Raw genomic sequence first — 18,719 nt, 5'->3', positions numbered from 1 at the left:
CTCTACCCCCGGCCCCGGGAATGCTGGGTTTTAACCACGTCCCGCGCAGACGCCTGGGGAGTGCAAGCAGAGGCTCCCCTCCGGACAGCGGGAGGGGTTGTATGCGGATGAGGCCGCGGGGCGTTTTTGTTGTGACCGGAAACCGTGCCGTCTCCTCTTTCTCTGCGCGCCCGTCGGAAAAGCGCTGGGCAGCGGGAGGCGGAAACTCTGACTTTCAAATCCGACACGTTCCCTCGGAGCCGCTGCCTGTGCCCCATGAGTCACCTCGGGGCATGGCACCACGGCGAGTTCTAGAACGTTCCCTGGGAAAGCCGGGCTTGGTCCGTGTGCTCTGGGTCTCCGTAAGAGCACGTGCGCCGTGCCGGCCTCTGCTCCCCGAGCCCCGGGTCCTCGGCGCCACCGGCCTCTCCCCGTCGGTGGGCAAACAGCTGGTGGGCCCTCCCATCCGCAGAGGCCCGGCCACGGCTCCGAGGGCGCAGCTTCCCGGGACCCTTGCCCAGTCGATGCCGCTCGATGCCGCTCGGAAAACAGTGCTCATGGTGGCTCAGCCTGCGGGGAGGGCGCCCGGCCGCTCACTGTGCCTGGGAAGGGGTCAGGGCGGGCCCGGCCGGCGTGGCTCCGTGGTTGAGCGTCGACCTAGGAACCAGGAGGTCAGGGTTCGGTCCCCGGTCAGGGCACAGGCCCAGTGGGGGGCGAGCAGGAGGCAGCCGATCCATGACTCTCGCTCATCATGGATGTTTCTCTCTCTCCCCCTCTCCCTTCCTCTCGGAAATCAATAAAAACGTATTTTAAAAAATACAGATAAAAATACTCCCTGTCCCTGGAAGACAGATTTGAGGTTTTAAAAATAAACAGACGAACGGAAGGGTCAGGGTGGCGGCTCCCGCCGTCTGCTGGCTGCGGGGATGGTCGTGGGAATGGCCCTGCTCTCAGCCGCGTGAGAGGCAATCAGCAGCCGCCTGGCGTCTGGGTTTGGGGTCCGCGTGGCCAGCCCCGGCTGGAGAGCAGGGAGGTTGGTCCGAGCACCCACAGCCCCCCGGGGCCCCCGGGCCAGGCCTGAAGCCCCGCAGGCACCTCTCCGCCCCTCCCCCTCCGCAGCCACACCCGGGACGTGTCCTTCCCGCCCCCGCTGGCCTGGCGTCCGTCCGCCTTCCTGCCTGAACGGCCAGCATTCGATCCCCTGAGAGCGGAGCCCCGGGCGGCGCGTCAGGACACCTGGCGAGTCACGCCCTGAGTGACCCGGGCCGGTCCCCCGCCCTGGGGCTGGGGCTGGACCCCGGCCAGCCTGCTGACCTCTTCCCGCTGGCCTCCCGCCCGGCCGAGAGCTGCGTCAGTGCCGGCCTGGCATCGGGGCCGCCCGGAAGGGCCGGGTGGGTCCCCCCGGGCGACCCCGGGTCCTGGCCGCCTGCCCACCGCCCTCCTCCCCGCCGGGCAGCCCAGCGCTGGGAACGGGGTGTCCCGGACAGACACGGCGGCCCTGCCCCGGCCTCGTCCTGCCCCGCCCTCCGGCCCTGCCCGGCAGCTGCGCCGGGAGCCCGCCTGGCCCCGGACCAGGGGCAGCGGCGGTGCCTGCCGAGGCCTGAGCCCGCCCGCCTGTTCCCAGAGACGGTGCCTTCGGGAAGGCCTTCGCCTGGGACTCGGTTTTCCCATCTGTAAGGTGGGCGTGCGTGCCCCCACTGAGGGGTCGTTGTGGGGATACAGGACTCACGGGCCTGAAACCACGGGGCCCCAGAGCCAGCGCCCGGTTCTCAGGTGCCGCTCTCCGCAGCGAGAGGTCACCTGGCGTCGGGGCCTCGTAAGCGGAGAGCCCTGGGCCCAAGCCTCTGTCCTCACTGAGCCCCCTCCTCCCCCCTCTCCCTCCTCCCTCCTCCTCCTCCACCACCCCCACCCCACCCCCGGCTCTGGGTGAGGCCTCCTGAGAGCGTCTGAGGGGTGGTCCCTGCTCCCCGCCCCTCCCGTCGGCCCCCTGCCTGGGTGTGGGGCTGGGGAAACCGAGGTAGGACCCAGGCCTGGTTCATTGAGAATCCGTGGTTTATGTGTTTTGTAAAAACTTACTTTGTATCTCTACAGAGTTACGTTTACACGGACAGGATTTTTTAAAATATATTTGTATTGATGTCAGAGGAAGGGGGAGGGCGGGGGGGGGAGAGCGAGAGCGAGAGAGAGAGAGAGAGAGAGACAGACAGAGAGAGACGGAGAAACATCATCGATGAGAGAGAATCATGGACCGGCTGCCTCCTGCACCCCCCCCACTGGGGATCGAGCCCGCAACCCGGGCCTGTGCCCTGACCGGGAATCGATCCCTGACCTCCTGGTTCATAGGTCGATGCTCAGCCACTGAGCCACACCAACTGGGCCAGATACAGAATTTTAAGGTGTTTTTTTTTTTTTTTTTAATGTATTAATTTTTTACAGAGAGGAAGGGAGAGGGAGAGAGAGTTAGAAACATCGATGGGAGAGAAACATGGATCAGCTGCCTCCTGCACACCCCCCACTGGGGATGTGCCCGCAACCAAGGTACATGCCCTTGACCGGAATCGAACCCGGGACCCTTCAGTCCGCAGGCCGACGCTCTGTCCACGGAGCCACACCGGTCAGGGCCAGAATCTCTAAGTTGTAACTAAGACGTTATAAAGCGCGAAACATTGCCGCTTTACCGGCCTCGGAAGCAGCGGTTACGATGTAACTCTGGGTCTCCTCGTCGGCGTCCGCTGAGCGTCTTCTTCTCGTCGCTTTGATCACGGCTTCCCGGGTGGAGCTCACGCACCCTCCGTTTCCGCCCGCCACGTGCACGGTGCACCGGGCTTTAGAACAGTCACGGCTGTGCAGCCGGCCCCGCCGTGTCGTTCCAGAACATGTCCATTCGCCCTCGCCCCCCGGCCCCCCAAAACAGCCGCCCCCCCCCCCAGCCCCTGGCCACCCACTGCTCTCCCCGTCCCCGTCCCCGTGGCTTTGCCTCGTGGGCGTTTCTTGTGAACGGGGCACGCGGGCCGGGGCCTCGGGGTCTGCCTGCTCTCGCCCTGCACCCCGTTTTCGAAGTTCCCCCGTGTTGTGGGTGGCGCGGCGCTCCGTTCCTTTTCTGTGGCCGAGGACTGTTCCCCTCGGCACAGACCGCGGTCTGTCGCTCCGCGCGCCCGTCTCGGAGCCCGGGGGTCGTTGGCACCTTTCGGGGACCCTGGTGGGTGCTGCCTGCGGACATGGGGAGGGGTCCTCCGTTCTCTGGGGCGCGCGCCCCGCAGTGGAATCGCCAGTGTAGAGGGGAGCTGGTGGCTGGCCTCGGGAGGGACTCCCAGGCTGTTTTCCAAGGAGGCTGCGGTGTATTCGCTTGGAGCTTTGGGCAGACAGATGCAAGTGGTCTCATTTGTTATTGCTTTTTAAATAACATTGTTATTGCTTTTTAAATCCTCACCCAAAGATATATTTTCCCCTGGATTTTTAGGGAGAGTGGGAGAGAGAGGGAGAGAGGCAGAGAGACACATCGATGTGGGAGAGACACATCGATGGGTTGCCTCCTGCACGAGCCCCGACCAGGGCCCCGGGCCAGGGAGGAGCCTGCCACCGAGGTACGTGCCCTTGACCGGACTCGAACCCGGGACCCTTGGGTCTGCAGGCGGATGCTCTATCCATTGAGCCACACCGTCCAGGGCCATAGGCACGCTGTTTTAAATGGAGGCTAGAAAGTAAGCTAGGGCGGCTGGGGTGGGGCCAGTGGCAGTGGAGGTTGGGGGGGGGGTGCCCGGGTGCGGGATGGTGTGGGTGCTTGAACCAGGTTGGGGTGCCAGCCTGAGAGACGCAGGTGAGCCGGGCCTGAGCCGGAGTCCCGGGCGCCAGGCAGGACGGCAGCTGGAGGAGAGGCCTGGGGCGGGGGGGGGGGGGGTTCCGGGAGTGTGAGCAGGATGGGAGGGGTCAGGGGAGGTGAGGACGGAGGCCGGGGAGCCCGGCGGGGGGCACCGTGCAGGCGCTGAGCGCGGCAAAGTCAGCGTGACCTTCCCCGCGCCCGCCCCCCTGCGCCGTGGGCAGCGTGTCAGGTCCCTGCTCAGCCAGGCGTGTGGCAGATGCGGGCGGAGGCGGTGCCCTCAGGACCGGCTGTCACCGCCGGGGTCCCCCCACCCCGTGGTCCCCCTGCCGCAGAGGGGCCCGGGCCGCGTGTCCTGTGTCTGCCCGGCTCCATCTGCCCTCACGGGCGCCCGGCTCTGCTTGCTGGGCACGGCGTGACCTGGTTGTCCCAGATCTTACCTCCAAGCCCGCGGCCGTGGCCTACATTCCGCGTGGGACAGACACAGTGTGGGCACAGCGCGCAGTAGGGGCCTTGCTGACGGCACTCTCCCCCCCCCCCCCGCCCTCCCCGGTTTTGGGGAGCGTCCTTGGTGTTGCCATCTGGCTGACTCCCAGCCCCGGCCGATGCCCTCGGGCGCCCTGCAGGCAGACCCCGGAGTGGGGGTCTCCTCCGTGCACCCCGAGCCCGGGGCCGGGCCAGCTGGGCAGGTCGCCTGGCGAGTGGAGCCGGGCCGGAACCCGCAGCCCCACTGGGCAGGCGAGGGAGCCAGGCGGGACCGCGACAGGGAGCTGGGCCCGCGCTCGCGTCCTGGGATTCCGTGGAGGGTCCCCCCTGAAGGCGGCGGCCGGTGAGCAGCTGGGAGCCCCCAGGGCGGCTCTGCTCTGTGCGGCCCGCGTGCGCCCGCAGGTGCGGTGCGGCTCTGCGTGTCGGTCAGACGGGCGTGACCTCGCCGGGCTCAGGGCGCTGGGCGGACGGTGTGCACGGGAGTCCTCGGCCCTCGCACCTCTCGCTTTGCCATCCCTGGTGTGCGAGAGACCCTGTTAGGGGGACGTTCTGGTGAAACGGGGGGGGGGGGGCTCCCGGCTCCTGTCCCCAGGAGGCAGGGTCCCCTCGGCTCCGTGCCCAGGCCCTGAGCCCCCCTGTGTGGGGTGCACGGTCTGCCCCACCCTCAGCTCACGGAGCCTCGGCCGCCGGCTCCCTCTGCTCTGAAGGGCCCGCGTGCCGTGGGCTCGGGGTCGGGGCTCCGACGGGACTTCCCCGGCCTGGGGCTGCGGGGGCTGGGCATGTCGGACCCCGACCTGGGCCTCGGGCTGGGGTCGGAGGGGCTCGGGGCCCCCTCGGGGTCCTGCGTGCACCCGAGGAGGGCGGGCGGCGCCCCCACGCCCACACCCAGGACCGGGCTGGTCTCAGCGACTGGGACCCGGCGTCCCCGCCCCTCCCCTGGCCCAGGGCTGAGGCCGCGCATGACGCTTGTCCCCCCTCAGGCTGCTGTCGCCGCGCCCCAGCCTCCTCACCTCGACCGGCGACGCCAGGGCGCACGCCTCGCCCCAGAAGCCGCTGGACCTGAAGCAGCTGAAGCAGCGCGCGGCCGCCATCCCCCCCATTGTAAGTGCGGCCCCTCCCGCCCGCCCGACCGCCCGGCCGGCTTCCTGGGCGGGAGACCATCGGCCAAGTGCAGGCCCGGCCGCGCACCTGCGGCCCCCGCCTCCCGCTCCTCTGGCCGCGCCCGTTTCCTGGAGAAATCCCCGAGGAGAGGAGGCGGGAGCACTCGGGGCGCGGCTCCGGGACCCGGGGCTGGTGAGGGCTCCTCCCCGTCCTCCCGCCCATTCCCTCCGAGGCCCTGGGAGCCTCGTGGCGCCCCCTCCAGCCCCGCCTCCCGCTGAGGGTCCCAGCGCCGGGCACCAGGCCATGGGACGGCAGGACGTCCCTCCCCTCCCAGCTGTCCAGCCCCTGGAGAGAAGGGTGGGGACCCTCCATTGTGAACATGAGGTCCCTTGGGAAAGGCTGGCCCCTGGTGGATTTCCCAGGCCCAGTGCAGCCCCTTCCCCTGGGGGCCCGGCCTCTGCAGGGTGACCCCTCCCCTGGGGGCCCGGCCTCTGCAGGGTGACCCCTCCCCGGGGTGGCCCGGCCTCTGCAGGGTGACCCCTCCCCGGGGTGGCCTGGCCTCTGCAGGGTGACCCCTCCCCGGGGTGGCCCGGCCTCTGCAGGGTGACCCCTCCCCGGGGTGGCCCGGCCTCTGCAGGGTGACCCCTCCCCGGGGTGGCCCGGCCTGTATAGGGGTGACCCCTCCCCGGGACTCTGGGCCGAGGACTCCGGTGCGGGCACGGGGCCTGCTGACGGCACCGCCCGCCCCGAGCCTGGGCACGGCCTTGCTTGCGGTCCCTCCGCTCTGACACCCAGAGACCTGGCGTCGGGCCGGGCGAGAGGGTTGGTGCCAGGCAGCTGGCTGTGCCCGAGGCCTGCCCTCCTGACCCTCCAGCTCGGTGCCCGGGCTGCCGCGGCCTCTTCTGGCCGGCGCCGGCTGGCCACACGGGCACCCGGGAGGCTCTCCCTGCTCTGTGCCCGGGAGGACGCCCACCTCTTGCTGCCGCCTCAGCAGGTCACCAAAGCCCACGAGCCCGCCCGGGAGGACCCGGCGCCCGCGAAGCCGGCTCCCCCCGCCCAGCCGCCGCCGCAGCACCTGCAGCCGGAGAGCGGCGCCCCCCAGCAGCCCGGCGGCAGCCCTCGGGGCAAGAGCAGGAGCCCCATCCCGCCGGCCGAGAAGGAGGGTCAGTGCGCCTGGGGGCTGGGGGGCACGGGGGGGGGGGGGGGGGGCCGACAGGCAGGGAAAGGGGGCATTTTTCTCAGCCCCCCTGGAGCAGCTTTGCAAACCCCCCAATCTGTAGCGGCAGAGCGGGCCGAGCGAAGGGGTGAAACAGCGGGTGAGGCAGCAGGGAGAGGTGGGACTGCGGCAGCCGGAGACCTCAGGTTCTCTCCTGAGCGCCACCCCTGCGGCGGGGCTGGGAGGTCAAGGGGTCAAATCCCGGCTCGGCCAAATATTTGCTGGTGACCTTCGATAAGTCCACGGTTGGGACTGTGCTTCCCCTTCCCCCTCCCCCCCCTGCAACCAGTCCCTTCCTCACACGTGAAACCGCGGCAGCTGGCAGGCAGGGCTGCAGCGCGGTGCCCGGACGCCCGGCCCCTCCTTAGCCACGCCTTGGCCACGCCAGTGCACAGACACACACGCACACACACACGCACGCAGCTGACCACCGTCCGCGTCCGCCGCGGTCAGCTGGCATTTTCCGGAAAGGTCCGGAGAGTAAATATCTCAGTCTCTGCGGGCCAGACTGTCTGTGTCGCAACAGCTCGGGGATAAACACGTGGCGGACGTGACCCAGCTCCCGTGCAGGCGGGTGTGAGCGCCAGGCGCAGGTCCCCGGGCCGCCGCCGGCCGCCCCCTGCCCTGGAGGTGCGCCCCGGCCTCCTGCTTGCCTGGGACCCCGAGGTTCCCTGGGATCCCGGGGGGCCCCCCGGGACCCACAGCCCGGCCCCGGGACACACCCCTGTGCTGAGCGGAGTGTCCCCGGGCTCGGAGCAGTCCCGGCCCACCGGCTGGGGGAGTATCCATCCTAGATGCCCCCCTTAACATGTGGCCGGGACCCCACCCCCGCCCAGGTCTGCACTGTGGGCTCGGCGAGGGTCACCCCTGAGTGGGGGCAGCTGTGGCCCCGGGGGCTGGCCGAGCGCCGCTGACTGTCCCCCTCCCCCCACAGAGAAACCCGTGTTCTTCCCGGCCTTCGCGGCCGAGGGCCAGAAGCTGCCCGCCGAGCCCCCGTGCTGGACGCCCAGCCTGGCCTTCCCCGTGCCCCCTCGCGAGGTGATCAAGGCCTCCCCGCACGCCCCGGACCCCTCGGCCTTCTCCTACGCCCCGCCCGGTGAGTAGCCACCACGCCGGGTCGGCCCGGGCATCCCTGGGCGCCGGCTGTTCGCACGGGCTCGCACTCGGTGCAGAAGGGTCTGGGTTGGGTGGGGACCTGTGGCCGCTGGAGAAATCTGCAGGATTGGGGCTGAACTAGCTGGTGATAGGGAGCCATAGACGGTGCTTGAGCTGGAGCGTGGGTGGCTGGAGGGGAAGTCCTGGGAGGGAGGGAGGGAGGGGGGGAGGGAGGGAGGGAGGGAGGGGAGGGCTGCTGTGGTTCACAGAAACAGTCAGCCTGGGTTTGAGGTTCTTTTGGGGCCCCCAGTCCTGCTGGGCCCCACCGGCAGCTGATGCGGGAGGTCCGCGCTAAACAGAACGGACCCTGAAGGACGAGTGGGCCAGGTGACCAAGGAGAACAACAAGGAAGGGCGGGCCCGGCAGAGGGAACAGCATGTGCAAAGGCCCAGAGGCAGTGCAGAGCAGGCTAAGCTTGAGACAGGGAATCGGGCTGCCGTGCGGGGAGCGGGGTGCCCCGTGAGCCTGGGGAGGCGGCCGGCCCCGGGTCGAGGGGCCGCGGAAGCCGTGCCGGAGGCGAAGGCTCTGTCCTGGGGGCCGTGGGAGCCATAGCAGGTGCTCAGCAGGGGCGGGTGGGAGCCAGCGGACTTTGTACCAAGACCCCTCCGGTTCCCGTGAGGGGAACGGACCCTCAGAGGGTACAGGGGAAGCGGGGGACCCGTGACGGGGTCTGGGCCGGCGTCGAGGTGCTGGGTGGATCCCAGTTTCCCCGGGGGGCGGGGGTGGGGTGGGGGGGTGTCTGAACCGAGGACACAGCCGGCTCCTGAGGGCACGTGGACGGTCACCGGCCTGGTGGATGGGGTAGAGGGGCGGGGAGTGGGAGTCCGTCCGCGGGGCCCGGCCACGCGGGGGCCCTGTGACGGACAGACGTGCCCTGCAGGTCACCCGCTGTCCCTGGGCCTGCATGACAGCGCCCGGCCCGTCCTGCCGCGCCCGCCCACCATCTCCAACCCTCCGCCCCTCATCTCCTCCACCAAGCACCCCGGCGTCCTGGACAGGCAGGTGGGTGCCTCCCGGGCGAGGCCTGGTGCCCCGAGAACAGGCCTTCTTCGGGGAGGAGCGGGGGGGCTCGGTGGTGCCACCTGTGGACTGGGCCCCGGGGCCCCGGGACGTCTGGATCGGGGGGTCGTCTCTGTTCCCGGCTGGAGCCTGCCGGGCCCTCAGCGGTCACTCCCGGGAAGGCAGCATGTGCTCTGCCTCTCGGGCCTCGGTTTCCCCTCTGGAAGGGAAGGTCGAATGTGCTAGACACGCAGCGGTTCTCTGTCCCTTCCCCTCCCCGACCTGCCCCCTGTGCAGCGCAGGGTGGGGGTGGGAGGGGGTCAAGGCGCCGGCGTGGCCCCCGGGCCGCGTGCCATTCCCTTTAAGCCGTGCCGGGTCACGAGGGCCAGGCCTCTCGGGGCTCTGGGATCCCGAGGTCCCCCCTCGGTCCCTCGTCAAAGGGGGTGTCCGGGAGCTCTGGCTGGGCGGGGGCCCTGTGACCCCGTGACCTCTGTCCCCACAGGGACTGTCGGTGCAGCTGCACATCCCGTACTCGGAGCACGCCAAGGTCCCCGTGGGCCCCCTCGCCATGGGGCTGGCCCCCACCATGGACCCCAAGAAGCTGGGTGAGGATCGGGCCTCGCCATCCGGAGGGTCCACGCGTGGTCCAGCTGTCCCTGCGGGGGCTGGGGGGGCAGCGTGGCCCCTGGACTCCGGCCGAACCTGGGGGTTGGCTCTGTAGGTCCCTGTGGAGCTGGGCCCGGCCCAGGTCGGCCGGGAGGGGCCCTGTCCCAGGGGCACGGGGCTCACTGCTCTCGCCCGTCCCCAGCGCCCTTCAGCGGCGTGAAGCAGGAGCAGCTGTCCCCCCGGGGCCAGGCTGGGCCCCCGGAGAGCCTGGGGGTGCCCACGGCCCAGGAGACGTCCGTGCTGAGAGGTGAGGCCCTGGCAGTGGGCGTGAGGCCCGGGTCCGCCCTGTGTCCCAGAAGCTACCCCCCCCACCCCCGTCCTCGGAGGGCGGAGGCGGGAATGGGCGCTTCCCCCAGACCCAGCTGGGAGGGGAGGGTGGCTCTAGGGCCTGGGCGGGGTCTCAGACACCCCTCAGCCCCGCGTGTCCCCGTCTTCCAGGGACCACCCTGGGCTCGGTTCCGGGAGGGAGCATCAGCAAGGGCGTGCCCAGCGCCCGGGTGCCCGCCGAGAGCCCCATCAGCTATCGCGGCTCCATCACCCACGTGAGTGCGGGGCGCAGCGGGGGGCCGGGCGGGACCCTGACCCGGGACGAAGAGAGGACCAGCCCTCTGGCCCCTCGGCGTCCGTGGCTGCGTGGCGCCTGCCTCGGGGGCGGGGTGACATCCTGGGATAGCAGCTCCTCCCCCGTCCGTCCCCCCGTGTCCTTGGTGCCCCGGGAGCCGGCCTGGCGGCAGAGGGACGCCAGCCACGGCGCTGGACGGGCAGACGCTGAGCTGCGTCCGTCCACGGGGCATCCACTGGAGTCAGACAGGGCGGGGAGCCTGCCTGGGGCTGCCGAGTTGGCAGCGGGGAGACCTTTGGGGTCTGAGCCCTGCAGGGAATCGGGGAACAGCACTCTGGGCCCAGGGAACAGATGTGCAAAGGCTGAGAGGGCGGTGGGGTCGCGAGGGCCAGTGAGGGGGTTCGCTTGGACTCCCCTCCCCGCCCCCCAAGACCAGGCCATGTCCCGGGGTTCGGCGCAGGCACCGAGCGTTCCAGCCGAGTCTGTGACTTGAGTCCAGGGAACAGAGGCTTCCTCCCGGGCTCACCGTGACCTCTGACCTCGTGCTCACAGCCTGAGGGCTGGCGTTGGACGACCAGCCCCGAGCGGATGCGCAAGGGGTGCTGGGACCCGCCAGCCATGTCTGCCCCATCGGGGTTTGCAGAGGGGCCCTTCCGGGCCTCTCCTGGGTCAGGGGTCACACACACACACACGCATAGACATGCTCATTTAGAGAGACATACATGCATGCGTGCACACACACTTTCTCACGACCATGGAGGAGCTTCAGGCCACAGGCTGGCCGCAGGGAGGGGTTTCGGACCCCAGTGGCCTCGGGTCCCAACCCGGAGGGGTCGTCCACGCTCCACTTTTCTCTGAACCCGGAGGTTTTGAAACCGTGACCTCCTGGTTCATAGGTCGACACTCAGCAGAGGGGCGTAGTGATCTGGGGACGGCTGGTCTGAGCCGGGGACGGGCGGGGGGGTGGGGGGGTGGGAGGGGTTGTCTCTATTCTGCGATGCACGGACTGGGGTTCAGAGAGGCAGAGGGACTGCCCCGAGGTCACGCAGCAGCTCGTTGGGGAAAACGGCGGTTTGGCGCCAGGAGCCGGGCATCCGGGGCTCCGGATACGTCGTCCGACCCCCCCCCCCCCTCGTGTTCTCGGAGGTCGCCCGGGGCGGGTCCGCCGGGCGCAGGTGGGCGCGTGGGCGGACTTGGAGGGCCCGCGGGGACACGAGCTCGCCCCCTCCGCCCGCAGGGCACGCCGGCCGACGTCCTGTACAAGGGCACCATCACCCGGATCATCGGCGAGGACAGCCCGAGCCGCCTGGACCGCGGGCGGGAGGACGGCCTGCCCAAGGGCCACGTCATCTACGAGGGCAAGAAGGGCCACGTGCTGTCCTACGAGGGTGAGCCCGCCCCCCGCGGCCGGGGCCCAGCGGGGACGCGGAGGGGAGGGGACCCGTGGGGCCTGGTGTTGGCGGGAGCCGACCCCGGGCGGGGCTGGGACCCCGCGTCTGGGGCCCCCTGGATGGCGCGCTCAGGCCGTGTGGACAGGAGGTCCCTTTGTTGATCCTGCGTCCGGGGACCCTGCCCCCCCCGGCCTGGCTCGTCCTCCTGGCCGCAGACCCTGGTGTTTCTGGAGCTGGTCAAGGCGGGGAGGGGGTCGGGGGTCCCGAAAAGCAGGCTTGGGGCCCAAGGGCAGCCGGATGGGACACCGTGGGGGAGCACGTGCCTCTTCCATCCGCCCCGAGTGGCCGGTTCTCCTGTGACAGCGAGGAAACGGGGGTGCACGACATGCAGGGGCCCTGGGGCCCCCCTCCTGGCCCCTCGAGAGAAAAGGAGGCCCAGGATCAGGGGAGGAGGGAGGCGGGGCTGGGGTTCCGCCGGGAAGCACCGTCAGAGAGGTAGTGAGCTCCCCGTCCCGGCAGGTATGCAAGCCCAGGTCTTTACAGCGGAGGAAGCAGACTGGTAGCCTCGTGGGGAAACTGAGGTCTCCGCCTAGCACCGTGCGTGGCCAGAGTGGTGACGGCCACTGATCTGTACCCCGCCTTGTGCCCCAGGCCCCGGCCCCAGGCCCCTCGGCCCCTCAGCCCCCCGGCCCCGCGGCCCCTCTCCTTCCTGGCTCTGGTTCACAACCGAGGGACCCGCACGGGAGGGGTTAACAAGGAGGAGACGCTGGGGGAGAGTTTCCGGGCTGTGGGCACCCAGGGGTGGGGCGATAAAAGCTGCTAATGGGCACCCTCCTGGCGGCTGGCTGCTGCCCGGCCCTCCATGGCTCCTCAGGCGAGCGGGCGCCTTTTCCTCTCCATCCGCCCCCGCCTGTGCCTGCCCCCCTCCCCCCCCTATCCTGGTGCGGGAGGTGGAGGCTCAGGTACAGGCCGCTCCGTGCGGCCAGCTGTGGAGGCGGCCTTGGGGACGGCGCCCGCCCGGCTGAGTGCCCTGGGGGTGGAGGGCTGGCGGTCAGTGGAGGTGTGGTGGGCAGAGGGCACTGGGTGGCATGTCCCCTCGGGCCCCAGACCAGCCCTGAGCCTCTGTGGGGGGTTGGTCATCTGTGAAATGGGCTTTTAACTCCTCACACACTTCCTGGGCCAGCGGCTGAGGGCAGCTGCCGGGCCTGAGGCAGTGGGGAGTCAGGGGGCTGTGGGGACGTGGAGCGCGGACGCTGTCTCCCGGGGCACCTGCCTCCTGGGCCCCCAGCAGCTGATGGGCCCCCCCCGTACGAATGTGACTCCCAGCCAGACCTCCCGTCTCTCCACGTGTCTGAAATCAGTGTTTATACGCCGGCAGTTAACTCTGGAAACAGCGATAGCAGCCCCAGTGTGTCGGCTGGTCCCGGTTTGCAGGCTCCGCGTTAGCCAGTGCTTCAAGGATCCCGGGGGGCTGGGGGGGGGGGGCGGCGGGGGCAGAGCCACTAAACCTGCACGCACACAGCCCCACATCCACACGCGTGTGGTGGTGTGTGCCCTGTGTGTGCTCACCAGGGCTCGTGTGCGTGTTCATGTCACAAGCCATCGCTGTGTGCGGGCGTGTTTGTGCACAGACTCACACGGCCGCCCGTGTGTGGTCGAGGGCACCCCGCTTACAGAACAGCCTGGCAGGTCGGGGTTCGGGACCCCATCTGTGTCAGGCCCCGGGAAGGGCCGAGGGCCCGGTGCGGGGGGCCCTGTCCTGGCCCCCGGGCTGGATCGCGGGTCACGGACTCCGTCCGGGGGGCTCCTCGGGGCCAGCTCTTAGCCATGTGCTCGGGGGGCCTGCGGGTCCCGGGCCCGAGCACGCGATCGCCCGCGGCGGGCCCCTCCCTCACCGCCCGCGTGGCCTGTTCCCAGGTGGCATGTCCGTGTCCAAGGAGGACGGCAGGAGCAGCTCGGGATCCGCCCACGAGACGGCCGCGCCGAAGCGCACCTACGACATGATGGAGGGCCGCGTGGGCAGGGCCCTCACCTCGGCCAGCATCGAAGGTGGGGGTCCGCTCGGAAACGCGGGGAGCGAGCCTGTCTCTCGGCGCCCCCTGGAGGGAGCCGGTGGGGGGGCCGCCCCCGCCCCCGCCCCGTGTACAGACGGGGACACGGAGGCCGGGTTTCCTGCGGCTCCTCTCTGGGCCCAGGGCCGGGACGCCCGCTTGCTGGGTCCTAAGCCCCCACCGCCCTCACGGGGACTGCCGAGCGGCGGGGGGGGGGCCCCTCTGGGCGGGGGCCGTAGACCCTGACCCCGTCGCTGCCCGAGGCTGCTCGGGGACCAGGTCACGAGGCCCTTGCCCTCGCCCTCCCAGGTCTCATGGGCCGCGCCATCCCCCCCGAGCGGCACAGCCCCCACCACCTGAAAGAACAGCACCACATCCGCGGCTCCATCACGCAAGGTACCCCCCCCCCTGCCCGCCGCCGTGCCTCACGGCAGCTGCGGCGAGATTACAGCAAGGTCGGGGTGGGGGGCGGGGGGGGTATCCAAGTGCCGCGGGAACCAGACCCGGGGCAGGCGTTGGGAAGGCGGGTACACGCTCCAGTCCGAACGGGGAAGGGGGGTGTTTCTCATTTGCAAAGAGAGCCAAGTGCGACCCCCCCACCCCCCCCCCGGTTCTGTGGACACCGTTCATTGTGCACCTACTGTGCGCCTGGCGCTGACCCCGCGCTGCCTATACGCGCCTTGCGGGACGGTTTGGAGAAGGCGGCGCCGTGGGCGGGAGGCTGGGCGGTCAGGCACCTGGGCGCTCGGTCGGTCCGTGGCGAGCGGCTGCTGCGAACCCCGGTGGACCCTCTCACTGGGGAGCGTCCCCCCAAAGTGTGTCCACGTGCTCTGGGTAGCGATAAAGGCCGTGTTTACGAAGAGACGCTTCCTCCTCGATGCCGAGCTGTCCGCCGTGTGGATACGCTTTTCGGGGGGCGCCCTGGGTCCTGTTTCACTGAAGGCTCGTCACGGGGGCCAGCGCCCCCTTTCGTAGGCGAGGACGTCGGGGTTCGGGGTGGGGGGGTCAGGTCATGTGGTTCGAGCCCAGCGCCCGCGGGCGAGGAGGCCCGGAGAGGCCGGGGCCGGGGCCGGGGTGTGAGGTCCGCGCCGTCCCCCGTCCGCAGGGATCCCGCGGTCCTACGTGGAGGCCCAGGAGGACTACCTGCGCCGCGAGGCCAAGCTGCTGAAGCTGGAGGGCACGCCGCCGCCGCCCCGCGACCTGGCCCGCCCCCTGGAGGCGCTGGGCTCCCTGAAGCTGAAGCCGGGCCACGAGGGCATGGTGGCCACGGTGAAGGAGGCCGGGCGCTCCGTCCACGAGATCCCCCGCGAGGAGCTGCGGCGCACGCCCGAGCTGCCCCTGGCCCCGCGGCCGCTCAAGGAGGGATCCATCACGCAGGTACCGCCCGGGGGGCCGCCGGGCCGGGGGCGGGCCAGCAGGGGCGCCGGTCTGATGCTAGAAGGTTCTCTAACTCAAGGGCGTTCCCCCCCTCTCACGAGAGGAACGGAAACGGCCGCGCGGACTGCGAGCTGTGTGGCTTGCAGGCACCGGGCCGAGGACCCAGGTTCCGGAGCCGGGCGGTCAGGGCGGGTCCCCTCCCCGCGGCTGCCGGCGGCCTGTTTCTTCAGCTGCTGCCCTGGCGGCGGAGCGGGCCTCGCCCTGACCTCCGGCCGGAAGCCCCGGGGCGTGGGAGCGGAATCCGCCGCCTCCGCTGTGGGTGTGCGGAGGCCCCCCGCACGGGAGGAAGGGTTCGCCCTCAGGGGTGCTGACCTCGCTGCAGCCAACCCCCCGGGGCCAGGAGCAGGTCCCCCACTTGCCGACGCGCCCCCAGGTGGCTCTGGAGGCCGGGGCCCCCCAGTGTGGCCCGTGGCTCCCCGTGTTGTAGCTGAGCCGCCGAGGCCGAGCGTGTCGGTGGCGGGAGCTCACCCCCCTCCTCCCCCGCCCCCAGGGCACCCCGCTCAAGTACGACGCGGGCGCGGCCTCCTCGGGCGCCAAGAAGCACGACGTGCGCTCCATCATCGGCAGCCCCGGCCGCACCTTCCCGGCCGTGCACCCGCTGGACGTGATGGCCGACGCGCGGGCGCTGGAGCGCGCCTGCTACGAGGAGAGCCTCAAGGGCCGGCCGGGCGCGGGCAGCGGCGCGGGGGGCTCCATCACGCGGGGCGCCCCGGTCATCGTGCCCGAGCTGGGCAAGCCCCGCCAGAGCCCCCTCGCCTACGAGGACCACGCGGCCCCCTTCGCCGGACCCCTCCCCCGCGGCTCGCCCGGGACCACGCGGGAGCCCACGCCGCGCCTGCAGGAGGGTGCGTGGGGCGTGGGTGCAGGGCAGGGGGTGACGGGGTGGGGGGGGGGGGGTCCCATCTCGGGAAACTGCCTCGCTGCCCGCGCTCAGCTCAGGCCGGGCCCCAGGGGCACCCACCGCGCCCATTCCGCCTCCAGGCCATGGCTTCTGCCGCCGATCCGGCTCAGGAACCCCCCCCCCCCCCCCCGCCGCCATTTCCCGCCTGCTCCCCGACCCCTCCTGTCCTGCTGTAACCCGCTCCTCAGACAGCAGCCAGCTCCGCATTATGCCCCACCCCCGGCTGAAGTCCATCCGTCCGTCCATCCAGGACCTCTCGCCGCTCCCAGAGGGAAGCTGGCCGTGTCCGTCCCGGCCTCCGGCCTCAGGAGCCTGCCGGCTCGGCCCTCCCGCCCCCTGCCCTGCGCCAGACCCCTTTCCCGCCCGGGCTCGGCCAGACGGGCCCCCTCTGCTCCCAGGGCCTTTGCACGTGCCGTGCCCCCTCCGGGTCTTCACCCAGCTGGCTGCTTGTCTGTCCTCCCTCAGGTCTCCGTCCAAAGGCCAGCTCCTCAGGGCGGCTTCTCGCCCCTCTGTCCCATCCGTGCCCGTGTCACAGTCGTCTTCCGAGCGCCTGTCGCACTGCCGTTCTTACAGGATGACTCGTTTGTCGTCCGTCTCCCGCGTTAATTGTCGGCCCCGTGGGGCGGGAGCTGTGTCCGGGTCGAGGTTCCCAGGCCTCAGGACAGGGCTGGCTGTCCTGGGCTCCCGGAGTGTTTTTAAAGTTCGATGGGTTGAACGAATGAAACAAGGAAACAAACGCATGTTGATTCTTTTTTTAAAAAAACAAACTAAAAAAAAAAAAAACAACCCAAAACATCCCGGCCGGCGTGGCTCCGTGGTTGAGCACCAGCCCATGAACCAAGAGGTCACGGTTCGATCCCTGGTCGGGGCACAGGCCCGGGTTGCTGGCTCGATCCCCAGTGTGGGGCGTGCAGGAGGCAGCCGATCCATGATGCTCTCTCACCATGGATGTTTCTCCCTCTCCCTTCCTCTCTGAAATCAGTCAAAACATATTTTTTAAAAAGGACTAAAAAAAACCCCAAAAAACTAGAAGCAAATGAGTAAATGACCAAAACAAAACAAACAAGAGGCAAATGAGTGGGTGAGTGAAGACACCTGGTCCTGGGGCCCCGGAGACACCCCTCTCCCCCCCCCCCCATCGCTTCCCATGAGCACCAGCCTCGGGGCCGTGGGCCGGGGCGGGGCCGGGGGCACACGGCCTGATGCCATCCCCGCTCTGGGTCCACAGGTAGCCACCCGTCCGGCAAGGCGTCCCAGGACCGGAAGCCGACGTCCACGCCCCGCGAGATCGCCAAGTCCCCGCACAGCGCCGTGCCCGAGCACCACCCCCACCCCCTGTCGCCCTATGAACACCTCCTCCGGGGCGTGAGCGGGGTGGACCTGTACCGCGGCCACATCCCGCTGGCCTTCGACCCCGCCTCCATCCCCCGCGGGATCCCCCTGGACGCAGGTGACTGTCGGGGCGCACGGGCCCCGAAGCCGGGGTGGGGGGGGGGCCCGTTCGTGTCGCTTCCCGTTCATCAGCGAGGCTCCGCTGTTGGGGGAAACTGAGGCTCAGAGCTGGGGAGGCCCCGGGGGTGCAGCCGTGGGAATTCACTGGTTGGGATTTGTCTTCAGCGTCCGAGGGACAGGCCGGGTCGAATGGGTCCCAGTGGTTTCTTTCCCCCGAAGGCTGGTCAGCGCCTTTATTTTTTTTATTTTTATTTATTATTTTTTTTTAATATATTTTATTGACTTTTTACAGATAGGAAGAGAGAGGGATAGAGAGTTAGAAACATCAATCAGCTGCCTCTTGCACACCCCCCACTGGGGATGTGCCCGCAACCAAGGTACATGCCCTTGACCGGAATCGAACCCGGGACCTTTCAGTCCGCAGGCTGACGCTCTATCCACTGAGCCAAACCGGTTTCGGCTGGTCAGCGCCTTTAAAATTGCAAACAGCCCTGGCCGGTGTGGCTCAGTGGATAGAGCGTCGGCCTGCGGACCGAAGGGTCCCGGGTCCGATTCCGGTCAAGGGCACGTACCTTGGTTGCAGGCACATCCCCAGTAGGGGGTGTGCAGGAGGCAGCTGACTGATGCTTCTCAAAAAAAATAATAAATATTTAAAAATTGCAAACAGCCCTGGCCGGTGTGGCTCAGTGGATAGAGCGCCGGCCTGCGGACCGAAGGGTCCCAGGTCCGATTCCGGTCAAGGGCACGTCCCTCGGCTACGGCCCGGGCCCTGGTTGGGGCTCGTGCAGGAGGCAGCCCATCGGTGTGCTTTTCTCACATGGATGTTTCTCTCCGTCTCTCCCTCTCCCTTCCACTCTCCCTAAAAATCCACGGAAAAACATCCTCGGGAGAGGATCCAAAAAAAAAATCACAACCCATGTCGGGAAGCTCGAGGGGGCGTTCCCCAAGTCCTTGGGCGCCCCTCTCGCTGTTTCGGTGACCCACGTTTCCGATGCCCTGTCGCTGGGAGCCCCCCACGTGTTTTGGGGAGCCACCGTCTCTCTCCTTAGAGGCCTCGGTTCTGACCTGGGGCGCCTGGGGCGACGCAGTCAGGGTGCGGGCGTGGGGGGCACGAGGACAGGTGGGGTCTGACTTCCGACCCGGCGACCCTCTCCCAGCAGCCGCTGCCTATTACCTGCCCCGGCACCTGGCGCCGAACCCCACGTACCCGCACCTGTACCCGCCCTACCTCATCCGCGGCTACCCCGAGACGGCGGCGCTAGAGAACCGGCAGACCATCATCAACGACTACATCACCTCCCAGCAGATGCACCACAACGCGGCCACCGCCATGGCCCAGCGCGCCGACATGCTGCGCGGCCTGGCCCCCCGCGAGTCCTCGCTGGCGCTCAACTACGCCGCCGGCCCGCGAGGTGGGTGGCGCCCGGGCCCGTGGGAGGTGCCCGCCGTGCGGTCCCCGTGGAGGTCTGGGTGGGGTGGCCGCCCGGGGGCACACGCCGCCCCAGC

The 18,719-nt window shown here is 69.7% G+C and overlaps 1 protein-coding gene across 18 annotated transcripts in view; it reads left to right on the top strand.

Annotated features, from left to right (window-relative positions):
• The window catches only part of NCOR2 (nuclear receptor corepressor 2), a 140,655-nt gene that overhangs the window by 108,473 nt on the left and 13,463 nt on the right, over positions 1-18,719 (top strand). For 9 of the 18 annotated variants that reach the window (XM_054712393.1, XM_054712397.1, XM_054712401.1 and 6 more), the window contains 14 exons: positions 5,263-5,383; positions 6,375-6,546; positions 7,534-7,695; positions 8,635-8,756; positions 9,256-9,358; positions 9,562-9,666; positions 9,858-9,961; positions 11,219-11,369; positions 13,290-13,421; positions 13,733-13,819; positions 14,529-14,800; positions 15,351-15,705; positions 16,990-17,211; positions 18,371-18,625. In XM_054712393.1, coding sequence (XP_054568368.1) covers positions 5,263-5,383; positions 6,375-6,546; positions 7,534-7,695; positions 8,635-8,756; positions 9,256-9,358; positions 9,562-9,666; positions 9,858-9,961; positions 11,219-11,369; positions 13,290-13,421; positions 13,733-13,819; positions 14,529-14,800; positions 15,351-15,705; positions 16,990-17,211; positions 18,371-18,625 — 2,363 coding nt within the window. The remainder of the gene's footprint in view (positions 1-5,262; positions 5,384-6,374; positions 6,547-7,533; positions 7,696-8,634; positions 8,757-9,255; positions 9,359-9,561; positions 9,667-9,857; positions 9,962-11,218; positions 11,370-13,289; positions 13,422-13,732; positions 13,820-14,528; positions 14,801-15,350; positions 15,706-16,989; positions 17,212-18,370; positions 18,626-18,719) is intronic. The other 9 variants (XM_054712411.1, XM_054712410.1, XM_054712409.1 and 6 more) reach the window with 2 other exon arrangements.

This window comes from Eptesicus fuscus, chromosome 23 (genome assembly GCF_027574615.1).
Source record: "Eptesicus fuscus isolate TK198812 chromosome 23, DD_ASM_mEF_20220401, whole genome shotgun sequence".
Taxonomy (NCBI): Eukaryota; Metazoa; Chordata; class Mammalia; order Chiroptera; family Vespertilionidae; genus Eptesicus; species Eptesicus fuscus.
The sequence above is the reverse complement of the archived record's forward strand: the minus strand, read 5'-3'. Positions and strand labels throughout refer to the sequence as shown.